The sequence below is a fragment of the Grampus griseus genome (assembly GCF_964374135.1).
Source record: "Grampus griseus genome assembly, chromosome: 9".
Lineage (NCBI taxonomy): Eukaryota > Metazoa > Chordata > Mammalia > Artiodactyla > Delphinidae > Grampus > Grampus griseus.
The window spans coordinates 43,555,844-43,568,866 of record NC_139003.1 but is presented as its reverse complement, the minus strand read 5'-3'; the positions used below and the strand labels follow the sequence as shown (position 1 = coordinate 43,568,866).

The following is a 13,023-nucleotide window of genomic DNA, read 5'->3' as shown; positions in this document are numbered from 1 at the left end:
CAGGGTCACAGGGTGATTTTAGCAGTTCCAGGCATTATGTGCAAGTATGATTTCCAGGGAAGAAGAGAGATATTTCTCCCAAGTGTCCCCATTTATTAGGGAGGACTAGCTTTCCCAGAAGCATGTACCAGCATGCCGACTCCCACCTTTCCTCACCTCACATGTGCCAGGATTAGGCTCCATGATCACGACTAAAACAACAAAAGGTCAGGGGAGAAATCATCATGATGGGATTTGACCAATTCAATAACTTTGAGATGAGGTGAATGCCTCAACAGAATTAGTGTTCTGCCACAAAGAAGGAGGAGAGAAGAATGGATGTTAGGGGGACAGCCAATAATCTGCCATATATATATATGTATATATATACACATATGTATGTGCATTATTTATGTTTCTTATTTATTTAGGATCTCTATAACTTGTTCTTAATACCTCATTATACACTATAAACATTTTTTAAATTGTGAAATTTTCAATTGTAAAGAGAAAATGAATATGGTCAAAATAATTCAGACAGTACTGAAAGCATAAACCCCAGGTCTTAGTTCCACTAGATTATTTAAAGGTAACCTTTACTAAAAGTTTTTGTGTATTCTTTGAGAAAATTTTCCTGTTTATATAATTGTTTTTATACAAATACATGTGTATTAGAGACATTGTACTACATCTTGCTTTTTTTAAATCAATAGCATATCTAGGATTTCTTTTCATGTCAGTATATAAAGATGGACAGCACTCTTATTTAGAGTTTTGGGTTTTGTACCATTGCACAGTATTGATATACCATAATTTAGTTAACTATTTCTCTATTAATAGAAATATAATTTAGATTTAGGCTGCTTTGTTTTTAATAATTACTAGCAACAGAGAAACTCCTTGGGCATGTCTATGAGTATTGGGTAAATGTTTGGGAGTAGAATTGTTAAGTCACAAGGTATATGAATTTTACATTTTTTTGGTGAATTTTACATTTTGATAATTATAGCCAGTTTACCTTCAAAAGAGTTGTACTCTTTTTGGCTTCTACCAGTAGCTAAGGATAGGGAATTGAAATTCCTGACACTGGTCAGTCAGTGGGTCACATCTTAGCTAATATCTTTGGAAAAAGAGACAGTTTTTCTTTCTAGTAATGTAGAAGGGAAAGAATTAGCATAAAGCTTCTCATTCTGTAATGCCTCAGTTTTTTTTCAACTCGTGAGTATATTTTTGATGTATGGTATAGATAAACCTTAAAACAACTATATACAGCAAGTTTTACTTTATGAGTAAATACATTTTTTTCTCTTAAAATTACAGGTGTATGGCCTATGACCGAGAGAGAAGATGACCTGAAAGTCTCTGCCGTGGTTTCTCCTAACTTTGATTCAGTTTCTGTAGGTGTATTTGCAGACTTTCAAAGGGTTTGTGATAGTGGCGGACTCTGATAAATTGGGATCAAAATGTATTGGTTTAAATTCTGGGCCTCCAAATAGAAAATTTAGGAAAGATAAGTTTTAGGCTTTGTTACTTATAGAAAAAAACATTTCTGAGTTCTTTGTGTAATAAGAAGTTCCTTAGGCAGGATTTCTGTCTTAAAAAAGGGGGAGGGAAGGGAAATGGTCAAAGAGGTTCTCACCATTACTCTGAATCTACCTACTTTTTTAAAAAAACTTTTTCAGTACTGAGTATTGAGATAATCCTAATCCAGATAAACAATACTGACCCCACTAGATTTTTGTTGACGGTTCAATGAGATAATGTTTATGAAAGGCATAGCTCAGGGTTTGGTAATTTATAGTCTTTAATACATTATGGTGGTTGTGGTGGGGAAGTAGTTTAAGAATAGAGTTGGGCCAGGAATTATTTTTTCTCTCATTTCTATCTGTGTGACCCAGGGCAAGGTATTCAATTTTCTTAGTCTCAGTGTTCTCATCTGTAAAATGGGAATAGTAATAGAATGCACTTTGTTGAATTATGGTAATTAACTAACAAATCATTATAATAATAAAATTACATTTTAATTCTTTTAAAATGATCATCACGATCATCACCACCACAACCACCACCACCACCACCTGCATTCTACTTGTCTCCTTCAGTGTCATATCCTTAGTGCCAGTCACATAATGGGTGTTCAGTATATATTCGCTCTATAAATGAATTAATAAAGCTGAGAAACAAGAAAGGAGGACTGTCCTTGGTTACGTTACCCCATCTCTTTGTTTAGTCTTCTGTACGCACTTGTTAGATTATGGTTGGTTTTCTCTCACTGCCTGCAGTTTGGGAAAAATATATTAAATTTATCTATATCTGTACCAAAGTTGATCAATTTAGGAAAGTGATTGAATTCACTGTTTTTTACTCTGTATGGAATTTATGTCATATAATTTTTGGTTAGGAAATGACTTTGATATTTACGTATCACAGCATAATATAGTAAGTAGTTCCATAAGCTTTTCAAAGATTAATCTTAGTATAAACAGCCAACCCAAGTTGTGATAAACATTAACATTGCCATAGTATAGTAAGTTGGGTATACGTAAAAAAAGTAGGACTATATATGAAAGAAACATTCACCCAGCTGAGTCACATAGTAGAGGTACTGTTTAAACATTGGATATTCAGCACACACCATTTCTCACTCTACCTGAAGGGTGTAGTCTGAGTGGAACATTTTTGCTTAGTTAGCTGACAAATGTACACACATTTTCTTGCCTTGGAAATGATTCTTTTTTTCCTTTGGGCAACTTATATAATTTTTTCTAGGTTCTCTTAAACATAGGCTATTTGGATTGAAATTCCCTTTCTGTTCTTTAGCAACTTTTGATCTTTCTGAGGAAAGGCCTAATAGCACTGTATTGTAATATATATTTCCCTATCAGTAACCTGGAGTGGTTTTTCCTCTTAACTAGATGTCTCTTTTCAGCTTCATTTCCCCTTCTTACTATTTCTTTCTTTCTAAAGAGATTCTTGAGAGTATCATATTCATCCCATTGGAAAACATCAGTCCAACGATTTAGGTGGCTGTGATGCTATGCTGTCTTTGTAGAGCTACTTCTCTCTGCTTGGAATTTCATGTTTCCAAAGGACTTTTGTCCCTGAAATATCTAGGTGTTTAGATATGGATTGAAAAGAGCAGGAAACAGGAGATGTTGGTTTCTCTTCCAGAACTGCCGACAGCTAAATGTAAAACATTTCCTGGATTTTAGGTAATACTAGAGCAAAAAGCCTGGCTTAATATTTTATTTTCAATCATTGTTATGAAAGCACACATCCAAAAAATAATATAATTAGTGTTAGAATGGTGGATTTCATAGAAGAGATAAGCATCGCTATCCTCTCTTCTTGACTGAGAAGTTGGATCAAAGTTCATATATAGTTTCCTATGGAATCATAAATAGAATATGAATCTCCCAACTCTTAATTATGCTGATGGCCATTACATCATAGTGATCCCCACTGCTTAGAAGTGATTTAATTTTTCTTAGTAAAATAATTCCAAATAGGTTAACAAAGTACAATGGATTTATTCATTGTTGGACAGAGACTTCATGATCTTAATTGTTCCCTCAGGAATTCATGTGGGTATTATTAGAAAATATGGTACGCTTTGATCTTATTCTATTATAGAGTGACCATATTTTCCTCTCAACCTACCACTCTAAAAAAAAGTTATAAATTCTAAGGAAATGTTTGCTCTATTATATTATATTCTGAATTCTTTAAGAGATAGGACCAGGTAACCAAGGCTGATGCTCAAAGAGTAAAAGAGTTTATGATATGCGCTAGGAAAAAAAAATGCACTCCTACTTTTGTTTTATTTTCTAGATGTAAGGCCACTCAATCTTTATATCATTAGTTACATGTCTTAGATATCAATACATATCATTAATCAGAATAAAACATACCTTTGGCAAGCTAAAAATACAAGAACCTAAAAGAATGGTGTACTGTTTTTTTTTTTTTTTTTTTTTTTTTAAACATCTTTATTGGAGCATACTTGCTTTACAATGGTATGTTAGTTTCAGCTTCACAACAAAATGAATCAGTTATATATATACATATGTTCCCATATCTCTTCCCGCTTGCGTCACCCTCCCTCCCACCCTCCCTATCCCACCCCTCCAGGCGGTCACACAGCACCGAGCTGATCTCCCTGTGCTATGCGGCTGCTTCCCACTAGCTATCTACCTTACGTTTGGTAGTGTATACATGTCCATGCCTCTTTATTGCTTTGTCACCGTTTACCCTTCCCCCTCCCCATAGCCTCAAGTCCATTCTCTAGTAAGTCTGTGTCTTTATTCCTGTTTCACCCCTAGGTTTTTCATGACATTTTTTTTTTCTTAAATTCCATATATATGTGTTAGCATACGGGTCTCTTGTAGACAGCAAATATATGGGTCTTGTTTTTGTATCCATTCAGCCAATCTGTGTCTTTTGGTGGGAGCATTTAGTCCATTTACATTTAAGGTAATTATCGATATGTGTGTTCCCATTCCCATTTTCTTAATTGTTTTGGGTTTGTTATTGTAGGTCTTTTCCTTCTTTTGTGTTTCTTGCCTAGAGAAGTTCCTTTAGCAGTTGTTGTAGAGCTGGTTTGGTGGTGCTGAACTCTCTCAGCTTTTGCTTGTCTCTAAAGGTTTTAATTTCTCCATCAAATCTGAATGAGATCCTTGCTGGGTAGAGTAATCTTGGTTGCAGGTTTTTCTCCTTCAACACTTTCAATATGTCCTGCCACTCCCTTCTGGCTTGCAGAGTTTCTGCTGAAAGATCAGCTGTTAACCTTATGGGGATTCCCTTGTGTGTTATTTGTTGTTTTTCCCTTGCTGCTTTTAATATGTTTTCTTTGTATTTAATTTTTGACAGTTTGATTAATATGTGTCTTGGCGTATTTCTCCTTGGATTTATCCTGTATGGGACTCTCTGTGCTTCCTGGACTTGATTAACTATTTCCTTTCCCATATTAGGGAAGTTTTCAACTATAATCTCTTCAAATATTTTCTCAGTCCCTTTCTTTTTCTCTTCTTCTTCTGGAACCCCTATAATTCGAATGTTGGTACGTTTAATGTTGTCCCAGAGGTCTCTGAGACTGTCCTCAGTTCTTTTCATTCTTTTTTCTTTATTCTGCTCTGCAGTAGTTATTTCCACTATTTTATCTTCCAGGTCACTTATCCGTTCTTCTGCCTCAGTTATTCTGCTATTGATCCCATCTAGAGTACTTTTAATTTCATTTATTGTGTTGTTCATCGTTGCTTGTTTCATCTTTAGTTCTTCTAGGTCCTTGTTAACTGATTCTTGCATTTTGTCCATTCTATTGTCCATTCTATCTCCAAGATTTCGGATCAACCTTACTATCATTATTTTGAATTCTTTTTCAGGTAGACTGCCTTGGTGTACTGTTTATATAGAAAATATACAGAAGTCTTCTTTTCTATAATATAAAGAATGAGTAAATAGAATTAGTTTCAGTTTTTAAGGACATTTGGCAATAGAGTAGTTTGATAGTAAAATATGTGAACTTTTCTTCCCTTTTTGGAGTCGTGGGTTTTTAAATATTAGCTTGTGACTTTCTTAATGAAGCCATCCAAAAAGCCACACTGACTCTTTTAGTCTGCCATCAGAGTGATAAATCCTTTATAGTTTTTTTTGGTGGTGAGAAGTATGTATCACACCTACTGTGTTTACTCATTGATGTGCAGTATTGAAACTATTCTTTCCTTCTCTTCTCAATTCTGTGTTTACAGCAATCTACTGATGTTGAAGTGGGAGCTGACCTTGTCCCTTCAGTCACAGTGAAGGTATTGTACATAGTTCTAGACTGTAATGTGCAAACAATATCACACATTTCATCACATCTGCCACTTGTCACCCTATAAGTAGCTTATGGAAATGTAAAACAAACACTTGGTGGGCAGAAGAACTAATAAACATTTACCAGAGAGAACATCAAAATGGCCAACAGACACATGAAAAGATGCTCAACATCACTGATCATCAGGGACATGTGCATCAAAACCACATGAGATATCACCTCACACCTTAGAATGGCTGTCATAAAGAAGACAAGAGACAACAGGTACTGGTGAGGATGTGGTGAAAAGGGAGCCCTTAAATATTGTTGGTGGGAATGTAAGTTGATCCAACCACTTTGGAGATCAATTGGAGGTTCCTCAAAAAATTAAAAAAAAAAATCTGTATGACCCAGCAACTCCACTTCTGGCTATAAACCAAAGGAAATGAAAATAGTATTTCCCACGAGAGATATACACTCTCATGTTTATCGCAGTATTATTCACAAAATAGCCAAGATGTGGAAACAACCCAAATGCCTATCGATGGATGAATGGATAAAAAAAGATATGGTACATATACACAATGGAATATTATTCAACTATGAGAAGGAAGGATATCCTTCCATTTGCAACAACATGGATGGATCTTGAGCACGTTATGCTAAGTAAGATAAGTCAGACAGAGAAAAACAAGTCCTGTATGATATCACTTATATGTGGGAATCTAAAAAAGTTAAGCCTGTAAAAAACAGAGGGTAAAATGGTGCTTACCAGGGGATTGGGGGCGGTTAAGAGTGATGATGTTTAAGGGCACAAACTTGTAATGAGTAGTAAATAAGCCATAGAGATCTAATACACCGTATAATGAATATAGATAATATTGTACTATAATTATGTAATGTGATAAATATCACTGCCTTGGCAATCATATTGCAATATATAAATGTATCAAAGTAACATGCTGTACACGTTAAATGTACACAATGTTACACATTAAATTTATTCAATTAAACAAAAGATTTCTTGGTTAAAAAGTTAAGAAAAAGAAAAACCCAAACACTTGACATTTGTGAGTTTTCCTCAGCCTTGAGTAGTAAATAGGTAGCCTTTATTGTTTACTACAAATATAAAACTAGTAATTGCATTTATAGCAATATGTATATAACAAAAATTGTTATGACTTATTCCTACCATTAATTAAATGTGTAGTGTGATTAAGGGTCTTTTTTCTAGAAACAAAATTAGTATTTAAATATACTAAAGGAATTGTGTCATCACATTCATAGTAGACCAAGCAGTTGATTGTATTATATATATATTGGGGAATCATATGAATGTTAATAATATCTTTCTTCTATGTATGATTATGTGTGTGTTTGAAAAGAATTTCCAGCCATCTATCTGCCATAGTATTAACTTTAAATGGATGTATTTATGGCAAGAAAATATTAAAGGAAGAAGCCACAAAATAGAGTAGTGACAAATTGATAGTCCCCAAAAAATAGAATATGAAGGATGTGGTTTTGGTTAAGATTTTTAGTCCTGCCATTGTAGAATTTTAGAACTAGAACTCAAATGTAGAACCCTCTTAAGGCATTTAGATTAAAGTGTGGTAATAAGTCAGCACATTATTAAGCTGAAAATATTTATCACTGCCCAGACTTTGGAGCCAGGGAAAGTTGTGGATCTTGGCGATTTGCTAAGTAAAAACTTGGACAGGGCTTTATATTTTCTTAGATTATGGGTTGCTGTCCTTGGAGGAGTTTGACAGGGCACCAGGCTTTACCAATTGTGTTCGCTTATACTAGACCCAGCGGGTGGCCCAAGTGTGGGGATCTTTGGTAGAATTTGAAGGGAGCCCAATCTTATAACAGTTTCCTAAGCTAATTTTTTTGGATTCTTGCCACTGGTAGCAAGGGTGGTCTTTTCCCAGTCTCCATTCCCCCTGTCCAATCAAAGGCTCTATCCCATTAATACTTCTGAGTCTGGAAAAGCATTAGTGGCAAGAAATCAATCATTTAAGAAAAAAACCCAACAACCCTGTAGTGTTCCAGGAATGATCTATAGACTTCTGTGTAGGGAAATCTCTTTTATATCTATCTACTGATATTGTTCTGACACATAACATAATAATTCAGGAGCACACTGCAAATTGCAAAAAGAAATCTTGTACCTAAACCAGATAACTTTGCTCATGCTAATTTTTTCCCTCACTACTAGTTACTGCTATAAATAAATACACATTTCCCTCCCATGCCGTTCTTAAGTTTTCATGTGTAATAGCCACCTTAAAATGGTGGCATGACACTATTGGAAAATTCTCCTTCATTAGGAGAATAACATTTAACTATGTTTGAGAATGGCTAAGTCACAGCTCTCTTCCTTATTGCCATTATAAAAGAATGGGAAAGAATGCGACACACAAGGGTTGCACAAAATCAGCTGGACTTAGGCAGCAGACACCATGACTTCCTGATTCTGCCTGACAGTTCCTATACAAATTTCTGTTATAAATCTCTCCTTATAGCCTTTTATAACAACAGCAGCCAAGATATATAACCATGGAAGTTTCCATCATAATAAATCCTGTTAATTGAGAAAATTTTTCCATCCGTTCCAAGTGAATGAAGATGTGGCTACCTTGAGTGTGTGTGCGTGATGCGTGACCATCTATCTATTGCAGGCAACTAAGGCAGAGTGGTTGTTAATACCTGGCCTTTGGAGTCATGTTTATATATCTAGGATAAAAATTTAGTATTATGTTTCCTGAGGATCATATTTTATTTTGTTAGAAATGGAAAACAGCATGGAAAATTCAGATATTAATTTTCATATTTCCCCCTTAATCTATAATTATTTTTCTCTTAAAATATGAGGTTTATGGTCTAGCCAAGTCTTTAACTCTTTTTTTTGGCTCAAACACAACTCTTCTTTGTTACTGTAGTTATTTTTGTCACACATCTTCTTGATTCACTTTTGAAAGTGCCTAGTCCATTGTTGGGGTTCAATAGATCTGAGTATGAGAGTTATCACCATTGATCTTGCATCTAAACTAAATGCAAGCACTTGTAACAATGTAAAATTGTACGATTGTTGTCTAAGTACATGTTGTTATGCCAGGCAGAATCAGAATGTCTGCTGTCTTAAAAATGGCTTATTCTACCTTAAGGATTTTTCATTTTCATTTTTAAAACTAACCTCTCACGAGATGTTCCTGGTCATAGTTTTCAGCTCTCTTGCACATATTGGCTGGATGGTCTTAGACGTATTATTGAGCTTCTGTGAACCTCTATTTTTAAACTGTAAAATGACGGTACTTCTTCATTTGCAGAGTTATTTTGGGACTTAACCACAATTGATTAAGAGTGTGGGCTCTGGATTCTGACAGACAGAAGTTAAATTGTGCTTCTTCCACTTATAATCAGAGTAGCGTTAGTCAAATTATCTAGCTTCTCTGAGCCACATTTTTCTCTTATGTAAAATGGTATATTGTGATAGTACCTGTTTCACAATGTTGTAATGATTAAATGAGATAATACACATAAATAATTTATTAGCATGGTTTCATGAATATAGAAAGCTAATGGTTATTATCATTAATTTTATTTAAAAATATATGTACAGACCAGCATATTATTGTTAACAGTAAAATATTGAAATTGCGTTCTGTTTATTTAGTGGAATAGCTATCATGTCTACAGCACATGCGTACTTTCTTCTTCCCATAATTACCATCAGTGTTTTATTAAAAAGGTATTATGCTTTTTATAATGGTCAGATATCATTACAGAATCTTTGTGGTATGCAGATTTCCCCCCATGTATTCCCAGGGCTTATAAAGTAAAAATTGAGGGTTCATTGTTCATTTGCTGTGTTTATTGTACTTATTTGCATCAATAGTTGTCCTTTAAAATTTTTACTTTGCAAGTCAAAAATTTTGTGCTTATTTTAAGTTGTACAGAATATCCACATCATTTAAAATTAATACAAGACATTTACTGAATCTAATTATATGTGTATAATGTTTGTGGGCCAGATGTATATTCTTGTATATTGTTTATCTATAGTATGTATAGATATATATAATTAAGGAATAGTTGATACATGCCTTTTACCTAAGAGAAAATTCAAAATGACTTTTCTTAAAAATTAAGTATGCCCTTGCATTATGTCAATTAATAATGGAATGTATCTGTCTCATATACTAGAGTCTAGTAACTAGACTAAATTATTCCATAGCAAAGGTGCCATGTATAATAGAAGAGTGCTTCTCAACTCTGGTTGTAAATAGCTATCACCTGGGGAACTATTAAAGCAATACCAATACCCAGGTCTACTCCCAGAGATTGTGATTTAGTTGGTCTAGCAACTCTACCTGGCCAGTGACTGTGATAAATCTGGCTTACCATGTGGATAAACTCATCCAAAGAGACTGTTCAAAGAGGCTGGGGCTTTTAGGAGACAAAATCCAAAGAGAGAATGTTCCCAATGGAAGCCAGATCTTTAAGCTTTTTCTTTGATGCCCCTAGCACTGTGGCCCAGTAAAGATCCTTGGGCCTGATGGATTCTATTGACGTTGCTCCTCAGGGTGAGTGAGAGAAGTCCTGGCCTTCTCTACCCATACCCACCCTATTTCTCAGTCAAACTGTTAACCCAGAATTCATAGCTATTAACTCTGACTCGAATGGGAATTATCATTCCAAGCATCATCAACTAAGAGCACCAGTTTGGAAATGCAGTCAGCTTAGAAATGCAGCAGTCATTATTGCCATTCTTTGATATTTTCTAGAATTAGTTATGTCAGGTATTTTTGTATTAAGTCGTGGAAGAAAATGTAGTGCTTTGATATGTATTTAAACTATTGATAGTAAATACCTACCTAGAAAGGAAATCTTTAGAGCGTAACTTGTGTAAAAGGTAATATACTGATACTAGATAAAATAAATAATTCATGATGCCACATCTATACATGTAAAGAAGAATGAACACATATAATATTTCATGATGTAATTATTCACCAGACATGAGGGCAGATTTTTTTGGTCTGCTTTTGAGAGAGCATTTTTTAGTAGCTTTATTGAGATATAATTCACATACCATACAATTTGCTCTTTTAAAGTGTACAATTCAATGATTTTTAGTATATTTGCAGAGTTATAGAATGATGACCACAATTTAATTTTTGAACATTTTTGTCCCTCCAAGGGAAACCTCATATTCATTAGCTGTCACTTGCTGTTCTCTCCATTCCCCCACCCCCAATCCCACTACTATCCCAAAGCAACTACTAGTCTATTTTCTGTCTCTGTAGATTTATAGATTTTCCCACTCTAGATATCTCATATAAATTGAATCATATAATATGTGGTCTTTGTGACTGGCTTCTTTCGCTTAGCATAGTATAATGTACCCATGTTGTAGCATGTGTCAGTACTTCATTTCTTTTTATTATTATTAATATTATTAAATATTATTCTGAATAACATTTCATTGTAGAGATATACCATATTTTGTTTGTCCATTCATCAGTTGATGGACACTTGGGTTGTTTCTAGTTTTAGCTATTATGAATAGTACTGCTATAAACATGTGTACAAGTTTTTGGGTGGACATATGTTTCATTTCTCTTGGCATGGAATTGTGAGGTCAGATGGTAATTTTATGTTTAAGTTTTAAAGAAACTGTCAAACTTTTTTATTGAATGGCTATACCATTTTACATTTCCATCAGCAATTTATGCAGGTTCTAGTTTCTCTACATTCTTGCTAACACCTGTTTTTGTCTGTCCTTTTGGTTATAGCATTTAAGTAGATGTGTAGTAGTATCTCATTGTGGTTTTACTTTGTATTTCATACAGAGATTTTGAGCATTTTTTCACGTGCTTATTGGCTATTTGTACATATTCTTGGAGAAAAGTCTGTTCAACTCCCTTGCCCAGTTTCTAACTGAGTAGAACTTTTTAATCTACTACCTATGTTACAGGTTATGTTTTGTGACAGCTCATTTTTTTTTCTCAGATGGTATTTCCTAATTATTTGCTAATGATTTTTTAAGTAGTTGTGATATTCTATCAATTTGGAAAAAATGTAATTTTTTTATTAATAACGATTTCTATTTTCTCAGGTCACACTGCAGAATCGAGTGACATTACAAAAGATCAGATTATCGGTCTATGTACAACCACCTTTAGTATTGACTTGTGATCAGTTCACCTTTGAATTTATGGGTAAGTGTTTTGTTTTGGCTTAAAGTCTATCATGGTATGAGGTTTTTTTTTAATTAAAATTTTTTTTATCAGTGGGTTTATTTCATGACTATATTTCTTGTCTGAATAGTGAGACTGGTATCTTCCTGAAATCAATGATTGTGTTGTTTTGCTTATATTTTCCCTCCAAACATCAAGCATGGACATTCAGTGAATGGCTGTTAAGTTGAAGTAATTACAGATTTTAAGTGCTTTTCTTAATAATTGTACTTAAATACTATATTTTGGAAGGCTTTTTTATTGGTGTTTCTCTAGTGAGCTATTTATTGAATCTGTAATGTTTGAAGAAAGAATATTGGCTTTGGAGTCTGGCCTGAATTTGAATCCTGGCTCTGACACTCAATGTGTAACCATGGGCAAGCTACTTTAGTAATTACTTGGAGCCTCAGTTTTGTTTTGTTTTAATCTGCAGAAAGGGGATAATGATATCTGTGTTACAGAACTGTTTTAATTAGAATTTAATCAGAAAATTAATTGGACTTAATTAGAAAATGAATCTATGTAAGGTAACTGTAATAATGCCTAAGATTTCTTTGCATAGGGTCTCTCTTACCACTTACATCCAGTTGTCATTAGTCCTGTTAAAATGATTTCTGAATTATCTTTCAAGTCTTTTTCTGTCTTTCTTCACTGCTACTGTTCAGCTGGGAACCCTATGTCTTATTCACAAAAAGCAAGAACATATCTCTCTTTTTTCCTTTTTATAACCAACCCCTACCTTAGGTGCCCGACAGATAGTAGAAACTCAGTAAGTATTCATTGCATCAGTGAATGAGTGATTGAATGGTTGAGGTAAACTTGTAGGTGATATCTCACTTTATTTTTTAATTTTTCACAATACTTCCAACTTGTCTTTCTAAAACACATTCTGGACCATTAATTTTTCAAGTTAAAAACCTCTTATAGCTCTCTAATGCAGGTTGGAGGTCAAATACATGAATATGGAAGGCTATGCACAATCTGCCAAGTTGCCACAGTTTTAGT

General features: G+C 34.2%; 1 protein-coding gene across 1 annotated transcript in view; it reads left to right on the top strand.

Moving 5' to 3' along the window:
- The window catches only part of BBS9 (Bardet-Biedl syndrome 9), a 441,327-nt gene that overhangs the window by 175,866 nt on the left and 252,438 nt on the right, over window positions 1-13,023 (top strand). The window contains exons 11-13 of the mRNA XM_082662198.1: window positions 1,300-1,376; window positions 5,727-5,780; window positions 11,898-12,000. Coding sequence (XP_082518324.1) covers window positions 1,300-1,376; window positions 5,727-5,780; window positions 11,898-12,000 — 234 coding nt within the window. The remainder of the gene's footprint in view (window positions 1-1,299; window positions 1,377-5,726; window positions 5,781-11,897; window positions 12,001-13,023) is intronic.